General features: G+C 38.7%; 1 protein-coding gene across 1 annotated transcript; it reads right to left on the bottom strand.

The window, feature by feature from the left end:
- Nucleotides 1-5,564: 5,564 nt before the first annotated feature.
- Nucleotides 5,565-27,817, bottom strand: LOC118814613 (sperm acrosome membrane-associated protein 6). The gene is made up of 8 exons (XM_036580314.1): nt 27,750-27,817; nt 27,367-27,453; nt 25,576-25,647; nt 24,038-24,061; nt 19,471-19,571; nt 10,522-10,678; nt 7,574-7,757; nt 5,565-5,661 (listed from the first exon to the last, which is right to left on the bottom strand). The coding sequence occupies exons 1-8, from the start codon at nt 27,802-27,804 to the stop codon at nt 5,565-5,567; spliced, it is 777 nt and encodes a 258-aa protein (XP_036436207.1). The 5' UTR covers nt 27,805-27,817.
- Nucleotides 27,818-27,861: the final 44 nt, after the last annotated feature.

The following is a 27,861-nucleotide window of genomic DNA, read 5'->3' as shown; positions in this document are numbered from 1 at the left end:
AAGGCGGATTTTGGCAGTGAGCAGAACATGCAAGGCATCTGTAGCAGCATCAATCAGACATGGGCTGAGACTTCCCAGACACCTGTTTGATATCTTCTAACTCCCAACTCCCATCTTCTTAATGACTGATGGTATATTTCTGCCAATTTTTTTTTGCACTGCACTGCTTTGAAATGTGTGGTTAAACTTTGTTTTTCAGTTGTCGGCTTTTCAACAACCTCAGAAACTAGCTTTGCAGCACTTTCCTGCTCCATAATTATGCCTGGAAAAACAAAGACACACACAAAGCAGAGCAGCAAAGGGAGAGGTAGCAGCTCCCCTCAGCACACAAACTGCAGCACAAATTTAACCCCACCACTGAGAGAAACACTGAAGAAATAATTTTTACAAAAAACAATAGCAGAAAGAAATGCAATTGCAATTATACTTTTATACATTTCTAGCACCGTAAGTGTGGAAGAGCAGCAGAAGTTACCACGTTCACCCGTTAAACAGCAGTCGGAAGTTAACCGAATCTTTTTTTACTTCAACCTCTAAGCTGTTAATCAATCTTTGGGATACCCGTGCTAGCAAACTTTTAAAACTTCAGAAGAGTCGATAATGCCAAGGAGAACATTCAGATGGCTACATTTATTACTCAAATAACTTCATGTAATTGAAATTAATTTAGCCTTTATTAGCTTCTATAAATGGCCAATTAATTGATTTGTTTCCTTCGGTGATGATAGCACCATTCAACTCACCACTGTATGGTTTTGATGGATGTTGAAGATTTGGGCCCTTCATCTCACACAGTGCAGCAGGTGATGAGTGTGGCGCAGCTCACGGCTCTTGACTTCCTCAGAAGATAAATCTTGATTGGATGTAAAACTATTTATTGGATGTAAAATGAGCAGGGGGCTCACGGTGTTGCTCTCCTCGCCATTCTCGTCAGGCTTTTTCCCCGCTCGGAGCTCGGGCTCCACCTTCCTGCTGGTTTTCGCAGCCGCCATTGGGGCCCGGTGGATGGGCGCATGCCACAACCCACAATGGAGAACACAACTTTTAGTGCATAGTTCCAAATATTGGAAAAAGGAGCCAAATTTAATGTTTTATGTTATATTCAGTAAGCAAACAGTAACTGCGCATTAAAATGTGCTACTATTTTTGACTTAGAAAATCAACAACACAGAATTTGTCCAGGGGTGCCCAAAGCTTTGCAAATGACGATATGTTGATTTTTTTTTTCTTCAGGTCAAGCACATGAGAACAGATTTTTATATTAAAATATTAAATGTGTTTATGTGGAAAAACGATTTCAGGAAGATGAATGTGATGCCTCATGTCTGAGACATTGTTCTACAATATTTTTTGAGAAAATCTCTCAAACGCTCTTCTGTGAGTTGAGACAGTGCCTTCAACATGGTGGTGGTAGTATGAGGGAAGACTGATTGAGGGAGGGAGGAGAACTTGGACTGGAGTTCTGGGCAACTTCTCACTGTAGCTAGAAGGCCAGACCCCCCTCATAGCTGTAGCAGGACTGATGTAGGACTGAGGAACAGGGGAGAGATGGGGTGGTGGTGGGAATTGCAAACCCTTCGTCAGGGGAACGGAAGGTGAGGATGTGAATTTATAGGGCGTTAGATTGGAAGAAGGAGGGGTTTTAAGGCATGTTCCTCCCCTCAAACTTCAGTTATAACATAACTACATTTTGTTTTTAAATATAATCATGGCAGAGAGGTACATGTAGGGCATAATGAGGAAAATAGTCCCCAAAGAAAACATATTTTTCTTTGTTTGACCATTTTGCCATCATCAACATTACATATAAAATCTCAGGAGACACATGTAGGTTCACTGGTGGTTTTGGACAGTAAATAAAATGGCTATATTTATGTCTCCTGGTTCCTACCACCACCATTGTAAAGAAATGTTTGTCACTTGCTATTAATGTGGTTATGTTAACAGCCTTCTTGCATTTTACACTACAATTTTGTATAATAATGGGATGAATAGAAAATGGGCTTCCCCTAAACTGCACCTGACTGAATCTGAGTGTATGGGGGAGATGACATGGAGAAGTACATGGAATATTCTACTGAACTGGCTCCAAGTCAGAGTTGAAAACCAATTTCAGACTTTTAACTGACTTTAACTTCAGGCTAAAATCCTTTTGCTTTGGGTGACCCTATACCTTTATTATGTTTAGAACTAATTATGTTTATTTTCTTAAAACAAACGATTGTACATTCCATTTTGTCACTATCGAAACAATCATTATGCTTTGAAACTTTACTAAAGGTTTCAGTATTGAGTATTTCAGTAGTGACAATTTTAGCCAATTTTGACTGTAATGCAAAAATGCCAGCCAGTATATGACTAGCAAACACAGCTTTGAACAGCTGTACACACATAAAACCATAATATTTTTATTAAAACACAAAGAAAGTTTACTTAATTGCAGAAAATATGTGCTTCGATAGGACAGTTCTTAATGTTGCAGACTGATTGTCAGACTTTGGGACACATTTACACCAAAACAATGGGATCTAACTGCTCACCATGTGGTCATGAGGGACAGGGATGTAGTCTCACTTCTTGCTCTAAAACTCAGGGGTGTGGCTAAAATAAGGACAAAAACTTTCTGTGTTTCGGTAGTGACATGAAAAATGTGGTACAGTGTTTTTAAATAATTAAAACGTTTTCTCATGATTAATATACATCTTCCAACATCACTTTAAAAGAAACCAAAAATAAATGATTTTGTATATAATTAGCTTATTATTATCTCAATGAATGCCCTGGGTTTGAATAGATCATAAATGACGCTTGTATATGTGTAAGGTCTGATTATTGTTTTTTAAATAATTTTTTTTACTGTGGGACTGTAGTTTGGTAGACTCTGGTAGAATTTGGTCAAATTTTACTTGCAATTGCTGTATTAATGTTAAACACTGATTTTTTTAGGGGGGGGCTATTATGCTGCACGATGCTCTGCATGTTCCTCTCTACCATGCGTGTATTTCAAAAATACATTTTAAAATGACATCAGACTGTCATGGATTTCCTCTTTGTCCCTCTGAGTGTCTGTTTCTTCCCCTCTATGGTAGCCATGTGCCTTTTGTTTTCTTATACCATGTGCTTTCGTTGTTTTTCTGTGTCTCCTCCCTGGTCCTGCCGCCTTTTTATCTGCTCCACCTGTCTGTGCTCCGCCCCTCATTAGTCCCAGGTGTTTTTTCATTTCCCCTCAGTGTATTTATACCCCTGTGTTTGTTCAGTCTCTGTTTTGCATTGTGAATGTTGCACTGTAACTTGTTGTCTTTCATCTTGTAGTTAGGTTTTGTTTTCGTCATGGACTTGAAACCTCTGCTTCTCAGTTTCTGGACTCTGTTAACTCTAATTTCAATAAAAGCAATTTGCATTTGCATCCTGCCTCCCTGCCTCCACCGTTACACAGACAAGTAGTTATAACCATGTCCTGTAATAACTTTCTGTGAGGGAGCTTTTAGAGGCTCTTCGGACATCTGGTTCCCATCACCACTGCTGTGAACAATTTTGCCTGTAAGTCTAAGTTGCCTCTAAGAACAGACACACACCAAACCACTCTGAATGAGTTTCTTTTCATCTTCATTATTTAATTATACAGAAAATTAAAAAAAATTGTATGAGTCCATTTTAAAAACACAGATTGGCTGATTTTTGATTGGCTTCTTTTGGTTTATTTACTGAGGTGCTTCAGAAAGAGATCAAGGTTCTACCAAAATTTCTGCATAATTAAATGGCTAAGATGTAAGCAAAGTCATTCAGAGTGGTTTGGTGTGAAATGCTCCATTCTAGAGAAACTTACAGAGCCAGAATTCTTCACAGTAGTGGTGAATGGAACCAGATGTCTGAAGCGTTTAAAGCCTCTAAAAACTCCCTCACAGAAAGGTCTTACATTAAATAGTTACAAGGACGTCTGATGCTTGAGATTGTTTCTTGACAGTTTTGAGGTCAGCTTTTGGCCTAAAATGGATAAAACATTTGGAATTACCCCTTACGATTTTTTAAGAGATGATCTGGTAAACTTTGCCATCTTGACTGTTAAAGGCTTTCTATGTCTGACCACTGCTACAATATTGACAGTGACATAACCATACCATAAAAATGTTGTCATGACAGATTATGTCCAGTAACACAGCAATGTCATGTTAGAATTGCCCTTAATTGTCTAAGGTGTCTAAAGGGGATCCCTCTAGGACTTTAGAGAAGGCCTAATAATTTCTGATAACTAAAAAATGCATGTCTGTAATTTTTTGTATTTAAACTCTGCATGTATTACAGCACTTTTGTTTCATTGTTGAGTTTTGAATGAAAACAAAAGGTTCAAATTCTTTAAATGCTTAGCAGAAAACCGGCTAATCAGGGTAGTTTTTCTCTGTGGCATCTAGGTAACTATAGCTAAGCAAGCTCTCCTTTTTGTTAGGACTTGAAGAGCTAAAGAAAAGGTCAAATACATTACAAAGTGACAAAAGAACCAATTATATTTAGATTTCCAGTAGGTGGGACCAATTCAGTGAGAAATGTCGCTCTAGAAGTCCTAGATGCGTCACTGACTACAAATACGAGTGGCAGCCTTGTTAGAAATGGAAAACAGCGGCGACAGCTGTAGATTAGATTAAGTGACATACACACTAGATGGGAAATGAGCACACTTGCCCAGGGCGGTGGGCAGCCCTACCCTCCAGCCCACGATTGCCCCTGTATACTGTAGCTCACTACTGAAAGAATCACTGTGAAACTACTACAGGGTAAACTATATGCTAATATGTCTGTAACCAGCTTCATGTAAAACATATAATGTCTTTAGAAGCTTCAAATTTCTGTGTTTAATCTAGAACTGCCAAAAAATTGCAAATCACCATTAGCTTAGTGCTAACCATCTAAAAGAATCTCTTAGGGCTGCTAGCAGATGTTGGCATTATCGTTGAGGAGGGTTTTTTCCTCATGTTTTGACCTAATTTTGAGATTTATGGCTTAAATTGAAAGCCTAGCTCTAATAGTCCAACATGTCATAATGTCAGATATTATGACGCCTAAATATTATCGTGTGACATGTCATACCATAGAGCTTCACTGACATCTGCCACTGATGATTACCAGTAATAATAACATGACATTGTTATATTGTCGCACAATATCTGTCATGACAACTCATATCTGCCTCTGCCATGATGTATTTATGGCATGATTATATCAATATTATGTAGCAAGGTTCAAGTAAAGTGTTACACCATTTCCAGTGATGTTTCAGAGCATTAGCCTGCTGTTGTGGTCAGTATGTGACCATGTTTAAAAAGAGTGGATGTGTACAAAGTCTCCCCATTTGAAAGAAAGGTGTCAAGACAAACAGTATGTAGTCCAGAAAATGTATTTGTATGACCTTTAGTACCCTCCCAAACCCCTGTTTTATACTGGACCACAGAATAACCAGCCACCCTTCAAAACCTACTGTACATCATGCAAGTGGTTGTGGTGACATCTAGAGGAGACCCAAAATATTGCAGAAGCCTGCTCATTGCCAAAGCATTTTATTGGAGTTACGTTCAAGTAGTGTGAAGTATATATCTCTTCCTGTGAGGTTCACATTCTTGATCAGTTTCATTGTCGTTTTTCTTGTTGTTGGTCTTATAATACAGTAATCTAAGAAGAAGCAGACGGACAAAGATTTGAAGTAACATCTGTGTTCCATTAAACTGAACAACTACTTCCATTATGAAGTTGAATGAATGATGACGAATGTATGACGTATTTTCAATCTTACATACACTACATGGCCAAAAGTATGTGGACACCTAACCATCACACCTGTATGAGCTTGTTGGACATCCCATTCCAAAACAACTGGCAATAACATGCAGTCCCCCGCCACCACACACACTCACTTTGTGGCTCTAACAGCTTCCACTCTTCCCGGAAATGGGGAATTTCTGCTCATTGAGTCAAAGCAGCATTTGTGAGATTAGGCACTAAAACTGTGCGAGAATGCCTGGCTCATAACTGACGTTCCAATTCATCCCGAATGTGTTCAGTGAGGTTGAGGTCAGGGATCTGTGTAGGCCACTGGAATGTCAGTGAGTCTCCATGCGTCTTCTGAGTTTTGTATGCAATGTTGTTACAAAGTGGTACAAATGAAAAAGTGGGTTTTCTTTGGGGACAACTGCACTTCCCATGTGTCTTCCACCATGGGTGTATTTTTAAAAAGTCTTAACTCAAAACTATCATAAAACAATATCTCAGGCATCAGGCAGCGTATTCATAACCACTTCATGTATAAACTTTCTGTGAGGAAGCTTTTCAAAGCATTAAACCCTAAAAGACATCTGGTTACAATCACAACCACAGTGAACAGTTCTAACTCTATGAGCTAAATAGTGTGAGGCATGCTGGGTTTGAATGCTACTACTACACCTATACCTAAATGTCATAGCATCATAATGGATAGTCTCAAATCTTGTAATGAGAATACACATCTGGAGACAACTTGCTAAACTTTTGGTGCTGGACTATGGTGAATTCAGCCACTAACAAGGATATGAGCCTCGGACAGAGCCCTGACCACAAACAGAGACGTTATAAAGGAGGAGACAGGTCATAGGTTGGAAAATGAATAGGAAAGCTAATAAGGCAACACTCCTACCCCTCATTAAAAAGAGCCAATCGGTTTGCTGGTTAAGCTGCAAGAGGGAAAAGCCCTCCTTCATTGTGGGGAAGGTGTTTTAAGTTGGGGGTGCTGAAATTTTAGGCAGCGTAAATGTGACATGACCGATGAAGTCAGGAAAAATGAGTGTGATATGTGATAAATTATATATATATATATATATATATATATATATACATACATACATACATACATACACACACCCACATCATCCAAACCACTTATACTTCTGGGTCACGGTGGGGAGCTGAAGCCTATCCCAGCTGTCACTGTGCAGAAGGCAAGATACACCCTGGACAGGTCACCAGTCCATTGCAGGGCAGACAGACAGACAGACATACACATTCACACACACACACACACACTCACACCTAGGGGCAACTTAGTATGTGCAATTGACCTGACTGCATGTTTTTGGGCTGTGGGAGGAAACTGGAGTACCCGGAGGAAACCCACGCAGACACGGGGAGAACATGCAAAATGAATAAAATTTGAAATCTGTTTTTGAAACATTAACATGGCTTTTGGTTTCTTTTTCTTAGTTTATAGGTCTCTTCCCATCCAAAGAGATAGCAGCCTGGTCAAGATGGTCATCAAATGGATCATCTTTCCTATAAGGACTTTGCCTCAACACCACTGAACACCTTTGGGAGGAATTGGAACGTGCCTGACCTCATAAATGCTCTTTTGACTGAATGGGCACAAATTCACACAGACACACTCCATAATGGGATGTCCAGCAAGCTCATATAGGTGTGATTGTCATGTGTCCACATACTATACTGTCCATATACTATATTGTCCATATAGTGTACTAGTAAAGAGTATGACTGATGAGGCATGTTAAAGTGTGTGAGGATGTGGTTGTGTGATATGTTATAGGGGGGCTCTTACCCCAGAGTGAGGAAGAGAAGCAAGAGTAGTGAAGTCAGACAGACTGTGAGGAGGTCTGGGCTGGGCAGCTGCAGCAGGACAAACGGGGGTTGGGGCAGCGTTAGTGGAAAGTGACCAGCAGGCAGGAGAGCCTGGTTAAACACATCCTGCAGCTTCACATGGCCCACTACTGCACGAGGAGTAACTGGACAAAGAGAGAGAGAGAGAGAGGTGGAGGGGGTGGGGGGATCATGTGGATTAAATGTACAGCCAGTTGCAGTCACTCACAGTAGTACTGAGCACCGATTTCCATCAATGCAGTTTGGTGAGGGAGCACCCCCTTCTGGCCAGAGCTTAAACTGCTTTATGTGTTTATTCAGTTACAGAAACAATGTGCCAGTTACAATTTTCAATTGTAGTCCCTAAGCAAGTACAAAAAGCAAAAAACACTCATAAAATTATATTAAACATAAATCATACATACAACAATATAAGACAACATGAAATAAAGCTGTTAAAATGATTTACATATTAGTATAATTGAGCCTATGTAAATGTCCATTTTTGCATTCTTAGCGTTTACAGATCTTACACTTGAAAAACATGTTAGGGTTACAATTTATTTATATTTTAAAATAAAACAATACGTTATTTTAACAATTACATCTTCCTGAGCCATAAATTTAGCAATATTGTTTTTTTAAATCAATCATATAGAATTCCAAGCGCCACAGAAAGGCTCATCCTCACAGTCATGTGTAAAGAGCCATATTTTGAGGTAAAAACATGATTTTCTGCAATTTTAACTGCAATAATCTAAACATGACTATGAAATATATGATTTAAATGACAAAGAAAACAAATGGCAAATAAATATGATTAAATATATAATGAAAGTTGTCCCCAGGAGTCGTGTCACTGGTGTTACTGCGTAACAAAAAATCTCTCATTTTGAAATAAAAGTCACACTGATGACATCACTTGACTTCCTTTTACCTGTTTTCTGAGGATCTATGAAGAAAAGCACATGGTGAGTCCACTGTGTCTTTCAGTTATCAGAGATTTTCTCATTTAGCTCATGATTTCATATGAAGCTTTTAGTTGAAGTCACTGGTGTGACCGACTTTATTCTGAGGTAATTGTGAAAAAATAGAAAACAAATGGATTAAATTACATAATTTAGTGGATATTCCATGATTGACAACATGTGGTTTGATGCTCTGTAGCAGCCATTTAGTAAAATGCATGTTTCACCTTTCTTATGTGTAACGATCAGTGACGATCGGTAGTGACTCCTATGGATAAATGAAAAAGCGGATGTTTCTGTAGAATGACCCATTTATATATTAGTATACAGAGGGCCAGATCATAGCATGTCAACATTACCTGAATGATGAAACAATGTTCTGAAAAGATCGAAAAGTTCACAAAATGTGGAAAATATGAAAAATATGAAAAATACAACCATGTAGAGCAATTATTTCAACCGACTGTCTTGCTTGAAATCCATTCCGCGAATTTGGTGATGACCCCTTAAACGCATATAAATGTGCCACCAATGCAGTTCTGGTGCAAGCATATGCATGATGGTCAGAGCAAAACATAACTTTTTATGAGTTTTTGTGTTTCGTCCAAATAAGACAAATGCAATTAACCATGATTAAGTACACAAACTGACGTGTAATAATAGCAATTAATGAGCTTTTGGGTGGATTGAAAGTGGTTTGTGAATTTGACAGCATCACTTTTAAAAGTTATGAAGAGTAAAGAACTTTATTATTAAGTACTGTCATTTCCAACTTCTGGTGACCATATGGATAGTATTTCTCCAGAATATCCTGTCTTCTGTTTGGGTCTTCAGGCTTTTGAACGGCTGGTTCATGATTCTTCTGATAGGATCCAGTTATGTTGTTGTTGGTCGTCTTCTTCCTCTTTTACCCTCAACTCTTCCAAACACAATGGTCTTTTCTAGTGAACTGGTTCTTCTCAGAATATGTCAAAAAATGGGCTTGAGTGAGAGGGGAGGCTTGATTTGTTCGAGGATGCATTCGTTTGTTTTCCTTGCCATCCAAAGTTCTCTCAAAAGCCTTCTCCACCATCAAAGTTTAAAGGCATAAACGTTTTTTCTCGCTTTGTCTCACTTGTTGACCACAGCCTGGACAGCTCTGATCTTTGTCTGTAGAGCTAAATCGTTGCATTTAAAGATCTTTTCAAGCTCCTTTGGTGCCCGTCTGTGTAATGTTTCTTGACGGCTGGATCCTTCGCTGTTAATAACTGATCTGAATAGGCAAAAGCTGTCCACCATTTCTGCATCTTCTCCAATAGTGGTAAAGTTAGCGGTCTTAGTCTTAACCTTAGTCTTCTTCATATTCAACTGAGTTCCCACTTTTTCACTCTGTTCTTAAACCTTCCTAATAAGAGCCTTCAAGTGTTGCATCATTTGCATTCTTCTTTCGGCATACAGACTGAACAAATAGTGGTAGGAGCCTTGCCTGCCTCCTTTGCCAGAGTGGAAATGAAAGAATTTAGTAGCTAGCAAACACGTTTTCTGACACATTCCACTTTGCTCCCTGCTGGTATGTTTTCATTGCTGCCCTGTTTTAAATGTTGGCTGTCTGTGGTCATTTTGTATAACTGCAAGATGACCCATTCCTGTCTTGTTGTTTTTCTGGATTCATGGCAATAGTTAGCTGTTATATAACTGGTGCAAAGCAAATGCACAGTGTGATATCTCTTTAAATGCACTACTAATTGTCTCAGTAGATGTTTATATTAATAGACTCACTAAGAGTGTCTGCAAGAGCACTTCATAAATTAATTTGTTGCATAAAACTCTGCCTACACAGTTTCATTTTCTTTATTCACACAGTTTGTGCTGCATCTGCTTGTTAACGGAACAATTTTCTGTAATAAACATTAAATAGAAGCAAGTCAACTACGCATTGAGGGAGCTCTGGGAGCAGAGGTACCTGAGAGATGATAGTAGATGCGGACCAGGGAGCGTTCCTGAGAGAAAATCTCGCACTGGTACGTGCCTGAGTGCTCTGGCCGGGCAGAGGGTATTGAGTAGAGCTTGTCCACACCAACCGTCACCTCCTTGAATCTATCCATCAACACCGTTTTGACCTTAAATGACAGGTTAGTACATGAGGGAGGTTCTGCTGCCTATCTGAACCGCTTAAAGCAAAAAGAAAAACACATTTACACAATTTACTCAAGATATAGTTAATTTTGTGTCCAAAGTTTGCTTCTTTAGTTTTGCACTGGAAGTACACAGCTAATGTAGCTGGGTCGTTCTACAGAAACGTCCACTTTTCTATTCATTTGAGTCACTGGTGTTACTGATCGTCATTGGTGTTACACATAAGAAAGGTAACACCAGAGACATTTTTAATGAAAAATGCATTTTACAAAATAACAGCTACAGAGCATCAAACCACATGTTGTCAATCATGGAATATCCACTAAAATATGGAATTTAATCCATTTGTATTCTATTTTTTCACAATTACCTAAGAATAAAGTAGGTCACACCAGTGACTTCAGCTAAAAGCTTGAAATCATGTGAAATCATGAGCTAAATGAGAAAATGTCTGATAAATGAAAGACCACCATGTGCTTTTCTTCATAGATCCTCAGAAAATAGGTAAAAGGAAGTGATGTCATCAGTGTGATTTTTTATTTCAAAATAAGAGATTTTTTTGTTATGCGGTAACACCAGTGACACAACTCCTGGGGACAACTTTCATTATATATTTTACAATTTTTTTGGCATAGATTGTTGATTATTGTAGTTAAAATTGCAGAAAAACATGTTTTTTTCTTCTAAATGTGACCCTTTACACATGACCGTGGGGACAAGCACTGTGGTGCTTGGAATTCTAGATAATTGATGTAAAAACAAATATTGCAAAATTAACTGTTCAAGAAGGTGTAATTGTTAAAATAATGTATTGTTTTATTTTAAAATATAAATAAATTATAACCCCAACAAGTTTTTGAAGTGTAATATATCTGTAAATGCTAGGGACACAAAAATGGACGTTTTTGTAGAATGACCCAGCTAGCAAGTAAGGAAAGCTTATGCTTGCCAGTTAGCAATACTTGTCTCCAACCATGTTGAGTTGTTAAAGGGGCATTTGTAATGTTATGCAGCATTCTTTGGTGCAGCATCATATTCCCCAGCCTCACCAGTTTGACAGAATTCATGACTTTATATCTTTTTTCATATTTTCATCCCTCAGTGTTTTGTTACGCAGATCCTAGACAGTTCTGGGCTGATTCTGGCTTTCATATACGAGTGTTGCTTGGCTTCCAGGCAGATGTTAGGCATGTGGGCCAGAATAGGGCCAGATGCCCGACAGCTGTGTTAGCTTTGACTCGTGTCAATGTTTGAGGACCAGTTCTGGCATGAAAGTTGTGGCCCAAAAATGCGGTTGAAGGAAAAGAGCCATAGCACAATTATATTGTGGCAGTTCCATGCTTGTTGAGTTCTGTCTCAGTACTTTTGGTCCAAGTCTGGCATGTCATAAGTGGCCCATTACTAAGGCTACGTTCACATTACCAGGTTGAAGTGGCACAGATCTGATTTTTTGCCCTAATGTGACTCAGATCTGTTGTTTTCAGGGCTGTGTGGACACAAATCTGATCTTTTCAAATCTGACCTGAGCCGCTTTCATATGTGGTCCTAGATCAGATACGTATCCGTTTTGTGGCCATGCGACCTTAATGTGAACGCTCAGATCAGAATTCATGTGCTTTTCTTCCACTGTGTGTGTGCCATCATTCAGCGTTACCATGGCAGCAGCACCGAGCAGAGGTTAAAGCCTGTAAACAGTGGAAAAGCAACACATCTCACCTTTTTCTCCTTCGTCTTGCTCTGATAATGAAGCTGAGAGCTGATCAGAGTTAATTATCTTCAGCGAAGCTCGTTCTGCTCGTTTGTTTGTTGATGATGCACGTGATTCATTCACGTGACATTACTGAGTAGGATGTGCACATGTGGGTCATTTCAGGACGCCGGTTCGTTCACATTAATGACAGATTTGAGTCACTTACCTAAACGAGTGTGAACCATCGTGTCAGAGAGATTGGATTAGAGCAAAAAATCGGATTTGAGAAATGAGGCTTGTAATATGAATGTAGCTTAATGTAACAGCTGACATTAACCATTTATGGGTTAAAACCCTCATTTAATGGATTTTCCCTCTCAAATTGAGCATTTTTGAAGGGACAAGCCAACATATAAATGGGACAGAGCATCAACAAAAGAAGTAGCATTAATATCATGGAACATGCATGATTACTTACATTTACATTAGTTCTGGTGTTTAGTCTTAGTTTAATGAGATTGACTACAAATCAAGTTTTCAACATGGACAATGAAAGCTGTAACTACAGCTGACAATACCATAATGGCATAGCACAGGCTAACTGGCTAACTGGCTATCAGCTCAAGGTTTAGTTTCCTTCTGCATTGTCAATTCTTATTCCCAAAACTGCTCAGGGCTAGAGTGTTAGCCAGTGATTAGCATGTTAGCTTGGGGTTCGTGCAACCGTCTGAGACGTCATATCCAACCATCTGAGATGCCACATCTGATGTAATGTCTGAAGTCCTGTCTGACCAGCGGAGACATCATGTCCAATGACATTTTCGACCATTTCAGACATCATGTTTATGAAATCTACTCAAAAATGCTTAAGACTAGCACATTAGCTCAGGGTTAGCTTGACCGTCTGATTGCAACCATCTGAGATGTCATGTCCAACGTCATGTCTGACCACTTGAGACATCGTGTCTGGTGTCATGTCTGACCGTCAGAGGCGTCATGTCCGATTTAACGTAGCCTACATTGGCTTACATCAGAGCTAGCATTTTAGCTTACAGTAAGCGTGCTAGCCTAGCCACTGAGCTACAGGCTAATAAATACAACCAAGCTAGCAGTACTGTAACTCTTATCTCAGTTGTTGGGCAAAATAATAAGAAAACAGCTTAAATTGGATGCCAGGCACATTTTTTTGGCCTTTCAATCAGAGAAAAGACCATATCTTTAGCATTCAGCTTCTTGTTCTTCTCAGCTGATGAGATGTTTCTGTCATTTGAGTAATCCATTCTTTCTATTGTACCTATGATTTGAAGACTATTACCATTATTGTTGCTGTTGTTTATGTTGTTGTTTGTTAGTTTAAGGTGTGTTGGCTGTGTTTTCTTGCGTTCCGCTGTGGGTTATTTACTGTGGGTTTAGTGTTTATCGTCAGTGGATGTCGTATGGCTAGAAGTGACATTTCCCACTATTATTGCTGTTATTCAGTGGCCTTTTCTGCTATGTTCAATTATAAAACAGATCCTTGAGCAGAAAAACGGCATTTCCTGGTTCTTCGCCTGAACCAGTGCAACAATTTGGTGTGTTTTGGATGCTGGTATGCTAGTCAACCAGCATGACCATGCTGGGTGACCAGCTAAACTAGCACCAGACCAGCAAGAGACCAGCATAAACCAGCATAGACCAGAATTTATGCTGGTCTGTGCTCTTTTTTTTAGCAAGGTAGAGTGTCCTTTTACACAATCTTAAACAGATTTGTTTATGTTGTTTCTAACTCTACAAATAAAAACAAAAGTAGTGGCCATCTTGAAGCCTAAATTCTGTCCATATTTTGTCCGTTTTTATAGATAATGTTACATTGTATATATGACTTGTTAGCTACATTAGAAGCAAACTTTGGACACTAAACTTGGCAGATTGACTACATTTAGGGTAAATCACATTAGATTTTTTGCAAAACTATAGCATGAAATATATAACAACTAAACCAGGCATAAATATAAGCCTAAGCAATTAAAGAAGAGGCAAAAGCCTTTTAATAACTGAGGATTCATTGATGGTTTGTTATTTATCAACCTATATTTTGGAATTTTATAATGTATTATAATACATTGTAATAATATTCAGTAAAGTATGCGCTCAAAATAAAATTCTCAGGCTATATTCAAAACCCTATTCTAATGTTTTTATTGTATACTTCATTCCTGTACTGTTAAAAATTCCAAAATATCTTTTAAAATAATCAAACTGAACCACTGTGAGGTGCAAGACAGGTACTGTGAAAAAGTCAGAAAATTTCCAGTCAAAACTGCCACCAAGTTATTTCAGCACAGGAAAAAAAAAACATATACTTAATGGAAAATTCCACAGAAGCCTCAACAATGAAATCTAACAGTACGTTGTCACCATCCCCAAAAAATTGTTTGTCCATTTTTTTAGATTTTCATTTTCCCACTTTAGTCAAACACACCAGCTGCCCTTTACGTTGTGTGAACAGTTCATCCTGAACAGACCCAAATAATTGGGAATAAAAGTAATTTACATTAACTTACATTAAAAGTAAATAACGATTTTGCCCTCTTCTATAAAGTTGCTATTTTGGAGATCCTTGTTTTCTTTGGACAGCGCTGATATATTTCAATATTTAGTTTGTCCACCTTTTACCTTTATCACAGCTTCTACTTTTTTCAAAGAAATCTGCAGGGATGTTCTTCCATACCCCCAAAGTTCAGTCTTAGAAGATGGTTGCATTTTCTCATTCTCAAATAATCAAATACAAACTCAGACTCATGAGTCCATAAACTTTAAGTCCACGTTTCAGATGAGGTTTCTTCAAGGGTTCTTTAGTAAAGGCAATGGTTCTATATAGAACCATGAGTAATATATAGAACAATTTCATGCATAAATCATTCTTTGTGTAGTGAAAATGTTCTTCAGATTGATGGAGAATTTATTGTATATGGTTCTATGTAGAACTTTTTTTGGAAGTGGTTCTATATAGCACCAAAAAGTGTTCTTTTATTGCTACAAGCTTGACATCGTAGCAGTAGCAGAACCCTTTCTGGTGCTGTATACAATCATATACAACACATCTTCCATCAATGAAGAGCCATTTCGCAATGCAAAGAAGAGATTATGCAAGAAATGAACTCATGGTTCAAAATAGAACCATTGTCTTTACAAAAGAACCTTTGAAGAACCATCTTTTTTAATGTGTAGTGCAAATTTTCATCTTTTTGTCTACACAATTAAAATAGATGCTTAATCAAGGGTTCTTTAGTTAAAAATTGGTTTTATGTAGAGCCATGAATGCTTAAAGAACCCTTTGCTTGATTAAAAGGTTCTGTGCATTGTGGAGTGGTTCATCAGATCGAATGAGAATGTGTCAAACATGGTTCTATAGGGAAACTTTTTGAAAAGGGCTCTATATAGCACCAAAAAGGGTTCTTCTATTGTTACAAGCTTGACATCATAACAATAGAAGAACCCTGATTGATGGAGAATGGAGTGCTGTAGATGGTATAAAGCACCAAAAAGAGTTCTTCTATTGTTACAAACTTGACATTGTAAAAAAAATAAGAACCTTTTTTGGTGCTCTATAGAACCCTTTTCAGAAAGGTTTTATATAGAACCATCTACAGCACATCAATTTGATGAAGAACCATTTGATGATGTGATGAACCCTTCAATCATGCAAAGGGTTCTTTGAGTGTTCAAGGTTCTATATAGAACCATTTTCTTTACTAAAGAACCCTTGAAGAAATATTTTTTGTAAGAGTGTGATGGTGACCGTTGTGGTGGTCCACCATGTTTTGCACGGTTGTTAGGAGCCCCAGTTTTGAAATATCTTTCAGTTCTCCAGTTCACTTGGTTTTCCCTTAGTTTTCTTTGGCTTTCCTCTTCTTTGTGTAAGTGGATCCATGGAAATGTCTCCTTTAGGGGTCATTCTACAGAAACGTCCATTTTTGTGTCCCTAGATAGATATATTACACTTGAAACACATTGGGGTCACAATTTATTTATATTTTAAAATAAAACAATACGTTATTTTAACAATTACACCTTTTGAGCCTCAATTTAGCAATATTGGTTTTTAAATCAGTCATATAGAATTCCAAACACCACAGAAGTGCTCGTCCCCACAGTCATGTGTGAAGGGTGAGGTCATATTTTGAGGCAAAAAACATTTTTCTGCAACTTTAACTGCAATAATCTGTACATGACTGTGAAATATATAAATTAAATGACATAAAGAAAACAAATGCCAAATAAAGATTATAAAATATATGAAAGTTGTGGTCCCCAGGAGTCGTGTCACTGGTGTTATCGTGTAACAAAAAATCTCTTATTTTGAAATAAAAATCACACTGATGACGTCACTCGACATCCTTTTACCTGTTTTCTGAGGATCTATGAAGAAAAGCACATGGTGAGTCCACTGTGTCTTTCAGTTATCAGAAATATTCTCATTTACCTCATGATTTCATATGAAGCTTTTAGTCGGTCACTGGTGTGACCAACTTTATTCTGAGGTAACTGTGAAAAAATAGAATACAAATGGATTAAATTCCATATTTTAGTGGATATTCTATGATTGACAACATGTCCTTTGATGCTCTGTAGCAGCCATTTTGTAAAATGCATTTTTCATTTAAAATGTCTCTGGTGTTACCTTTCTTATGTGTAACACCAATGACGATCAGTAACACCAGTGACTCCTACGGATAGATAGAAAAGTGAACGGTTTTGTAGAATGACAGCCATTTTAGATGCACATGAGAAAGAAATTTGAAGCTCGGGTATAAATCGTTGAAATTACCTAACAAATGCATGCAAGTCAGTCAAACTGAGTATTTATTATTGGTTCAAAAACTAAGCAAACTTTCAGATTTAATTCATAACTGTTCGGTGAAAGTGATCTTGCTTAGTATCTTTCCTGTCATCTATTTGCATACTGTTTAGCTTGTTTTACTCGCCCTCTTCATGTTGACTTTCCTCTCTCTGTGTGTGCATCTTTTACAGTTAACCGCTTACAGTATGTGTCCACTTGCACTTTTTCTCGCCGCAGTCCGCCTCGCTGGATCTCTCCACTCTCTGCATGTGGGCACTTTTTATGGAAATGAAGGAACCGTACTGAACACATCTGAGGCAGCAAACAATCTGATGTGCTGTTTGCATTTGCACAGAAGCTTGCAATGACACACAACATAGACGTATGCTTTTTATGCTTTTATAATTTTTAGGATGCATCAGTCATCCACACAAGCTAGAGAGTTAGCGTGCTCAATCTCATTAGCAAGGTTATGTTAGTTTCCATAGCAAGTAACCTACGAGCTCTGTATGGTTTGAATTTTGCCTTCTTGCTCAAACCATGGAAACTTTATTCAGTCAAACGCCTTCCTTCCAAATCCTCACTGCCAACAGTTCTGTATAAAACCAGATATTTTCATTATTATGTTTAACGGTCATGGATTGAGAGAAGAGGAAGAGAGCCATAGTTTCCGCTCTGAACTCTCGGACAATGTTATGTTTGTGACATAGACTGGTCTACTCTTGCCTGATTGGCTGCTGAATTCATTTGCATAAAGCTAAAATCATTTTTTTTCCCGCAGATTTCGCCACACCTCAAACCATCATGCGTGAGGCGGGTCTCCATTGAAATTAACTGGATACAGTGAAGCAAAGTTGCAAGTGGACATGTACTGTTAGCTACATTGTTGTTAGCTGTAGGTGCAAGTTACCATATCCAGTCCAGTTAATTAGAATTTACTCAGTTTACTTTAGTGTGATTTGCCTCAATTGGTTAAGTACATAGTACTCAGTCACAAAATTAGTTGCGTGGAACCACTTGATAACATTTTTAAATCCAACCCTTCATATTATGAGTTTGGTAGTTGCTTGTGTGAGTGGTAGTGCCTCTTTGAAGGGGAAAGTAAAATCAGTGAGTGTGTTTACATGCACATCATAAACGGATTTCTGCAGTTATCTGATAATTCAAAGGTCATGTAAACAGTATACTCCGCTTTCTTAGATTGGACTAAGGAATAATCCGAATAAAGAAAGTTGGATTTTAGCTCAGTGATCAGATTTCTCAGTGCATGTAAACTCTTACTCTGATTTCTTTCAGATTTCTCAGTCTGTGCATGTGCAAAAACAGACTGCAGTACCGGAAATAAGCGAGCAGCGTTGCTGCGAGACACAGCAAACCACTTTTGGAGCGACGCTGAAATCATCTACATGCTTGATGAAATGAAATATTCTTTATCTTCTAGATGATATATGTTCATATTTTCAGGTAAAGTGGCGTGATGTTAATAAAAAGCCACGGCATGAAGTTTGAGTTTTACATTACATTTGTGTCATGTCTTCTTCTGTCAGTTTATTGGCTGATTGAAAAGTAGAAATCTGACTACTGCCTGACTCATGTAAAATCATGTCGAGTTTTCCCATTATCTGATTACTTAAGTGCATATAAACGCATTGATCGGGTTACTGACAAAATCTGATTTTCTGCAGTTATCGGATTATTAAGAGTATTTAAACGCACTCATTAACTCTTTACTGGTGGCTTTTGTTCGTTTTAAGATTGAAAGGATGGGAGAGTTAAAGTGTTTGTACACTCTTAGAAAAAGGCCCTGTCACTGGGGTGGTATCCCTCTTGTCACTGGGGGTACCCCCAAGAATACGCCTTCAGTACCGTTAGTTAGGGAAAATAATTGCACCATAATTCATTGCAAATATACATTTTTAAGTTCTATTAACTCCACACACCCCGTCTTGTCTAAGTTATGAAAAGGTACAAATATGCAACTTTCTCCTGGGAAAACGTATTTAAGGTACACGGATGGGCGTTAAAACCATCGTTGTACCCCTCATGGACTCAAATTGTACCTGCACAGTACTTTTTCCTGACTGTGGAGTGCGCAAAAGTAAAAAGTATTAAAGAGTTCACAACTGATATCTTGGATATTATACTTAGTGTTGGAGGCCTCTGTTGAATATATGTTTCCTGCTTTATTTTCTATTTCTGACAGTAATGTGCACCGCTAATTAGCAGCAAGAATCGGTGGCTCATATACTCTTCCTCCTCCTCACCTCTGTATACCTCCACGCTATCTGGACGTCACTTGGCAAAATGAATGGCACTTCACACCACATCTGAGTCCTGTTGTTTTCCTCCACGGTGATTTCCTGCACTGTTAATAGAAACACACACACACTGTAGCCTGGGCTCCTTAACTCCTCACCTTGCAACAAGGCCTCTCTCAAGGGAAGAATAGGGCCAGCGCTGTCTGCCTGCCGTGCTCGTAATTATAATATTTAAGCAGAGCCTCTGGGGAGAGTGGTAAAAGGGATGATGCACCGAACAGTAATTGTAGCTGTGCCGGCTGGAAATGAATACCACAGTGTGTGGGAGGGGGGCCCTGCCACCTCACATCAAGAAGCCAAGGACTTAGAGGCTGCCCATGGGGCTTTCTGTGCAAAATTATATTATGCATGAAAATGTGCCAAAGCCCAGGGATTCGTTTAACAAACTCTGACTTGCTCTTAAGAACATTGCGGGGATTTAGGAGCTAGAAATGGATGTTTGTGCCAGGCACATATACTGTTATGTAATTGCGGTTCCAGCGCTGTCAGCTCGCGTTAGGATGTTTCCATCAAGTCGTGGAGGACAATGTGCTAGCCTGGTGTTTCAACAAAGAATAAGGCAGAGTATTACATGTCGTCGCTGTCGTGACAAAACCTAATTTCTCCAACATGGTAACGGTATAAGAGGGGTTATCTTCGCGAACATGACAAAACTTGAATGACTTAATGTTTTCTTTTTTACATACAAGAAATGGTGCCTTGTTGAATAATTACACATAAGTCTGAATTATTTAATTGATGTTAAGTATTTAATAACATTTTCCAACTTACATGACGAAATTGTCATTACTGCAACATAGTAAGGTTTGAAGAAATCTGTATACTGTTGTTGGACTAAGTATTTTAAAGCTAACTCGAAGAAAAAAAGTTTAATTTGGCTCACAAAGCCTTGCTATGCTGTCCCAGGTGGTTGCTAAGGTGTTGCTAGGCTGTTGCTGTGGTATTCCAGGTGGTTGCTAATATGTGTGTAAGTAAAGACCAATTTATAGTCAGCATTGCTCAACAAAAAATTACGTAAAACAGACACAATTTGCGTCTGCTAGTGTGTCGCAGGGCTTGTCATATACATCAAAATATTTAAGAGGGCGCAGACGTTGTCGTGCACTCTGATTGGAAAGAAACTGTGTTCTGGATTGTTGCCGTGGTCACCGCGTACGGCTTAGTTTACTTTCATGCTGCTCTGCTGCTTTCAGAAACAGAGCAGGTTGCCAGCTATTCAGTACTAGGGTCGATGTACATTTAGATAATGATTTGTTTTCATTTTCAAACGTTTTTCCACGACTACGATTACTTTAAGCAGTAATTCAAGCAGAAAATGCACCTCCTGACAGCGTAATTTCTCCCCACACTGCACTTTTAGACTAACTTGCATTTTTGGGAAAACCGCAAATTTGGCAACAAGTAGTATTTCTCGTCGCCGTATCGACCCTGCAGCTTGAAATCCTACTGTTAATGCAGTTTCACTGTAGCAGCTGTTATCTGTTCTTTGCGGTTTCACTGCAGTTTCATTGTTGACGATTGCTGTCGACCACAGTATTTTTTGTCGAGCGACACTTGTCACCTAGACTACAAGTTGGCCATAAGTGTGCTAGTATATGTTTGAGTCTGTAGCTGCGTTCCAAAGCCTAGGCTGAAGCCGAGGTAGGCTGCATTTCTCGGCCGCTACGTCATAGCAGGCCATTCCAAAGTGAAGGACCCTTCTTATAAAGCCTAGAAATGCAGCCTATGTTTGGAGTGATTTTAAGGACACATCAGATGTATCCTTCCAGGCCTTCGTTGCCCATAGTGCACGAACGATGCGGAGGAGAAAAGAAAACAGCACCATGGAAATGGCGGAAAACAAAGCAGTTGGAGCAGAGCTTGTTTTAAAATGTAAGTTGTTCACGTCCTTGAATTTGTCTTTGTTACCTTATAACGTGTAAAATTAATGATTAAAAAAGCATGCACCCAAATATCGTATATCATCCATATATTTTTATTTAGAAGTATTTACATATATGCAGTTTATCGTACTACATTGGATTTTCTCCATTTCCGAGAAGAAAGTTTCGAGCCACTCTGGTGACGTCACCACGCAGCCTCGTTAGGACTGTTCTATTTGTGTGACAACAGGCTACTGAGGAGGAGTCTTCATAGGACAGTCCTAAAAGAGGACCCGCACTCCCTCAGCTGCAGCCTTGGCTTTGGAACACAGCTTGTATGTAATGTTTACTAGGGGCAGTGTGAGAGATTCATGGCAGCTGGATTTGCATTTCAACATTCCGCCATTCTATGGGATCAAAATTCCTTTGAACGAACGAAAACAAAAAGGACATGCGTTCAGTCACAAAGGCACAGGCTCTATGATCGTGCAAAGTTTCGTGGTTCTTGCTTAAAAAGTTTGTCAGGCCAACGATTATTAAAACTTATATATTCTGCTTTCTTTTATCATTACTGTAACATATTGAAAACAATTGAGGTTCTTTTTTTTTTTTACATGTGACAGTATTTTGTTGTTTTGTTACACATTCTTACAGTTTATAAGAAAAGCATGAAAGGAAAGAGATTCAACAGCTGAACATGTTATAAGCTATTTTTTTCTAATTAAAAAAGTGAAAACAATGATAAATATTGGATACATTTCAGTAATGAGAATAAGGGTAAAACATTACTTAGCCTTTAAATGGCCTTTAATCTTTAAAAATGGACCAAATGGAGCATCAACTTAACATTTTTTTCAACATTTCTGCATAATGAAATGGTTAAGATCTAAAACCAAGTCATCAAGAGTGGTTTGATGTGTAATGCACTGTTCTATAATTGAACATAACCAGATGTTACCTCACAGAAAATTATTACATGAAATAGTTTTGAGATGTGATTTTGGTCTAAAACATATTTTTAAATCTAGAGAAATACATGCACAGTGTTCTAAGGCGAAATAGTCTCTGAAGAAAAGTTTTTTTTTCTTTTTTTCTGTAGATTTATGACTATTTTCCCCTTCTCCCCTTCAGATATTAAATAAAATGGCTCTATTTGTCTTGTAAACATCACAATGCCTGGTTTCTATTACTGTGAAGAAATCTAGGGGTACTTTCTCTTAGGGAAAAGGAGGTCCCAGGTTCAGAACCTCATTTCATATCATGGCAAGTCTAGGTAGGCCACAAAATAGAGGTCTCAGTGGAAAGCAACGCTGCCATTATTCAACCTCTAGTAGAAACAATTATCTAGGAACTAAAAACGGACTGTACTGTTTCACAGTGGCGGAGATAAAGCGCGTACTATGCTGCTGAATGCTCGATTCCTATTGGTAATTGTCACGTTGCTTCGCTCCTTATTTGCATAAAGTTAAACTCCACTTAACTTTGTTGTTCCACCCACTTTGCGTTGCCAAAGTTCTCGCTGCCTCCCATCGCTGGAAATCACCAGCCTTAATTGAAAATAAATGACCTGCGGCTGCTTTGTCACAACGCGTCGCTGCCACTTGGGAGTTAAATAAACAAAAGATTTTTCTCCCCAAAGAACTAAATTACCTAGTCAAATAAACAAAAGAAAACAACAGCAATCCAAAAACTCCCCTATAATAAACAAAGACAAATCCCAAAGAATATAGGCAACACCCTTACATTTCACAACAAACCACTCTGAATGACTTTTCTTACATAAATTGAACTATGCAGAAATTTTGAGAAAAGGTGGAATTCCTCTGTAACGTGCATTTTAATGTCATTTTAATTTTGCTGCAATTATTTTTCAACCATTTCTCTTGGTCCATTTGTCTTGAATGTTCACACAGTGTAAAGAGCAGCTTCAAACTCACAAGGACAATCCAGAGGGAATTCGCAGGTGTCATACTGACAGGACATGCAATTGTAGACAGCGCCTAGAGCCTGAAAACCTGCATAGTGTAGAGACAAATGGGGATTGATTTGGAAGGATTACCTTTGAAAACACATCCAGTTTTATAGTGTTGAGCAGTGGTTCTTGTTTGGAATCACTTTTCATACTAATAACTGTCATTCAATAATAACTTTCACAACTTAGATTCTAATGTGATAAACTGGACACCGAAAAATAAACTGATAGTTTTCTACATTGAAGCTACACAATGTAAGTTTGTGGGATTTGGAGCCCTCTCTGGTGGAAATGTATAATTGCACACAGTATACAGAGGACCATTTTGGAACATCAGTTGTGCTTCTGACCTCTGACTTCTGCTGATTTCTGGGTGATTTCTTAATCAACAGTTGCTCTAAAAAAAAACAAGTTGACCCATGCATATTAAAATGAGTAAGTAAACGAGTGGATAATCTTCCAACACTATGAAATACGCATCTGTTGAGGAATATGTAGAAGTTTGTTTTTCAGGGACAGAGAGATGGCGTGGGTCACGACCCTCATCCTACATTTTTTAGTGGCGTCAGGGCTCAGAAATGTTGAGAACCAATTTTATAAAAAGGCAGCATTATAGGATGTTAGCCAGAGTTCATAAGAAGATGTTATGTCATAGCAGAATGATAGCAGAGACACTTACCGCAGGGGGGAAAACATCCAGACGCTGAGAAAATGGGATGAGAAGAGAAGAAAAAAAAAGATGAGTGGGCAAGGATTAAAGAGAACGACATGAACATGATTTTAGTTAAGGCTGAAAGAATGACGCTCATTTGAAAGAGCTTAAGCTACGGAAAAGGTTCGCCATAGGGGCGTCTGAGGCTTAGCGAATCTGGAGCATGTACGATAAAGCAGGTAAGAGGAATATGAGAGAGAAAAGAAGCAGTTCCAGAGAAATATAAACCAGTTAGCCAAAACATTATGACCATCTGCCTAACATGCTGTTGGTCCCCTGACCTGCTGAGGCATGGACTGTACAAGACCTCTGAAGGTGCCCTCTGGAATCTGGCTCCAAGATGTTAGCAGGAGATCCTTTAAGTCCTGTAAGTTGTAAGGTGGAGCCACCACAGACTAGACTTGTTTCAGCACATCCCATAGATGCTCAATCAGACTGAGATCTGGGGAATTTGGAGGCCAGGGCAACATCTCAAATTCCTTGCATGTTCTTTGAATCATTCTTGAGCAATGTGTGCAGTGTGGTAGGGCGTATTAACCTGCTAAAAGAGGCCATCAGGGAATCCTATAGCAATGAAAGAGTGTAACATTTAAGTAGTCGGCATCTGTCATGAATTCCTGGACATCAGAGTTTCCCTGCAGAAGATCATCACATTTCCTCCACTGGCTTGTTTACCTCCCACAGGGCATCCTGGTGCCATCATTTCCCAGGTAAACAGCACATGTGTACCTGGCTGTCCAAATAATTGAAAAGAAAATGGGATTTCTTTAGACCATGTGACCTTCTACCATTGCTGCAAGGTCCAGTTCCTGCTCGCATGCCTGTTGTAGGCTCTTTTGACGGTGGACAGGGATCAGCAGGCTTTCTGGTGGTTTGAACCAGATGGGATAGCCTTCATTGTATGAGCCTTGGGCACCCAAAACCTGGTTCATGGTTTGTCCCTCCTCAGGGGATATAGTATCTATGAGCCTTGGTCACCCAACACCCGGTTCGTGGTTGTCCCTCCTTGGGGGACATTGCATCTATGAGCCATGGGCACCCAACACCCAGTTCATGGTTGTCCCTCCTTGGGGGACATTGCATCTATGAGCCTTGTGTACCCAACGCCTAATTCGTGGTTTGTTCTTCTTTGGACTACTGTCAGCAGGAGTGAGTAACTACTGACAGTGGTCCAAAGAAGGACAAACCACGAATTAGGCATTGGGTACCCAAGGCACCCCACAAGCCTTGCCATTTTGGAGATGCTTCATTCCAGTTATCTGGCCATAGCAAATTGGCCCTTGTCAGAGTCGCTCGGGTCTTCATGCTGGCACATTTCTCCCATGTCCAACATGTCAACACCAAGAGCCGACTGTTTGCTTACCATTTAATATATCTCTGATCTTTACATGCACTGTTGTTATGGGATTATCAACATTGTTTGCATCTATGAATGGTCATAATGTTTTGGCTCATCAGTGCAGATTCTGCTATGGATAAAAATTAAAGGGGAAAAGGGAACTCACCCCTGGGCAGACCAGAGGCTATTGTGATGAACCTGTCTGCAGCTGCCTGTAACCTGTCTTCGTACTCCGTATCTGAAAGAGATGAGTAGAAAGGAGGAGGATAGAGCTATTTATCTCAATTGCAGTCAAGACCCACATTTATTGACTATTTCCCTTTGACCTGCCTCGCACATTCACAAATAGATGTACTGTATGCAGGAAAATTGCTTTAAAATATCATGCTCAAGTATCAAAGGATGACAAGTTGCTTGATTTAGAAAAGTGTCTCACAGAAATGCAAACATTTGGTAAGAAATTCAGTTACTTTTCTCTATTACAAGATGTGTTTTTCATCTGTTTAACATGTACTTATTAAAGAAGGCCGAGAGGAAGACGTCGTGTTCAGAGACACATAAGCTGGACGTCCGTCCCACCGCCGTCTTTTAAAGATCAGAGCATAAACTTCGTCTCCTCTGCAGACCAGTTTCTGCTCCGCCATGCTGAACAGTATAAACTTTCACTATGACGTGACGAACATGATCAGAACGGACTTAAACTTTCCGATAGGGAATGTAATCAGATACAGGCGTTTACACGGTTATTATTCTTCTATTTAACAGACTATTTACAGGATTACCCACCTCGTTGCTGTTGTTTACATGGACGTATTCTATTCCAATTGAGCTATTAGTCGGATTATTAACAGATTATCAGGCTGCATGCAAATGTGGTTATTGAGATGTAAAAGTCATTCAGAATGGTTTAATGTGAAATGGTTAACTGTAGAAAAACAGTTTTTTCTTTTTTTTTCTTTACACTGCTGTCATACTGTGTGCAAAGCCAATATAGCCATTTTATTTACTATCCAAAATGACCAAACACATTTCTTGAGTTTTTATATGTAATCTTGAAAAAGGTAAAAGAGTGGTAAATCCAAAGATTTGTTTTCTTTTGGGGACTGTTTAATCTTAGAACACCCTGCATGTTTCCTTTGCTTTGAAAGACTTTTCAAAAATATGCCTCAGGCCAAAATGATATCTCAAAACTAATGTAAAACAATGTTTCAGGCATCTGGCTTTACATTCAAAGTTATTACTTGTGGGAGCTTTTAGAGGCATTAAACACTTCCTAGTTCCTATCACCACCACTGTTGTTAGGTTTCTCTAGAACGGAGAGTTTCACATCTAACCATGGGGCTGAAATGACTTGAATAGAGAGTCTGAGACACATCCTCTTTTTGCCTTTAAAATAATACTAGCATATAATAATATATATATATATTATAAATATATATAATAAATATAATTACAACTTGAGTAACACAGTAAGTCTCATTTGGTATTCATATTTTAGAATCATTGTGTTATTCAAGTTGTAATTATATTTACTACCATGCAAAATATGATTTAATGCTATCCATTATGATTAAAGCAATACTCTTTTATTGCTGTAATATAATCATGCTATTAACACTCAGTGTTAGGTGAACAAAACTTTGTGGTTATTAGAGGTGTTTTGCAATATATTTGATTATTTGATCATTGATTACATTATAACTCACATTCGCGATTCACAGTCTGTATCGACAAGTCTGCATCTCTAACATCTTCTGTTTGTTTTGAGGTAAAATATTACAAAAATATGCAAATTCAGATCATGAATGTGTTCAGATCAATGTGGTATCAACTTCCACACTGAACAAAAGCTCAGAAGGTCAGAATCTGCACTTCCAACAGAATTCCGCTGCATGTTTGAATGAGCGTGAAATAGTAAAGCGAAATGGAAGAGGAGGTGTTTCGAGGTGTACGGTACCGTTATTCTTCGTCTGGTCAAATTCCTCTACGATGGGCATGATTTCAGCCATCATGATCTCCTTCAGTGCTGAGTCATAGCCTCTGCCTGAAAAACAAATAAGCACAAGCAGGGACAGAAGTGAAGACAGAGACAGGGAGATGACGATGTCTCATTAACCCGTTAAATGGCCAGGCACATTACACACTTCTTCAACCTAAGAATAGCTCAGCCAGTTTGCATTGTAGTCCCTGTAGTTACTGAGTAATAAGCATTAGTATGTATTAAGCCTGAGATTTTCAGGGCTTACTAGGTTATATCTGTGCCGAGTGAAAGTGCACCTTCACAGGAAAGTTCTTAACTTTACCTTTGCTACCAAAAACTGAAAGGACTGGGCCTCTTACCCACTTTCGCTGCTTCAGTCACTTTCTGGTTATTGTTGAATATCCTGTCCAGCATTTTGAAGCAGGAGTCTACATTGCGAATGTTGTATTCAGTGAGAATGTGACCCCAACA

This window comes from Colossoma macropomum, unplaced genomic scaffold (assembly GCF_904425465.1).
Source record: "Colossoma macropomum unplaced genomic scaffold, Colossoma_macropomum, whole genome shotgun sequence".
NCBI lineage: Eukaryota > Metazoa > Chordata > Actinopteri > Characiformes > Serrasalmidae > Colossoma > Colossoma macropomum.
This window is presented reverse-complemented; position numbering and strand designations above follow the sequence as displayed.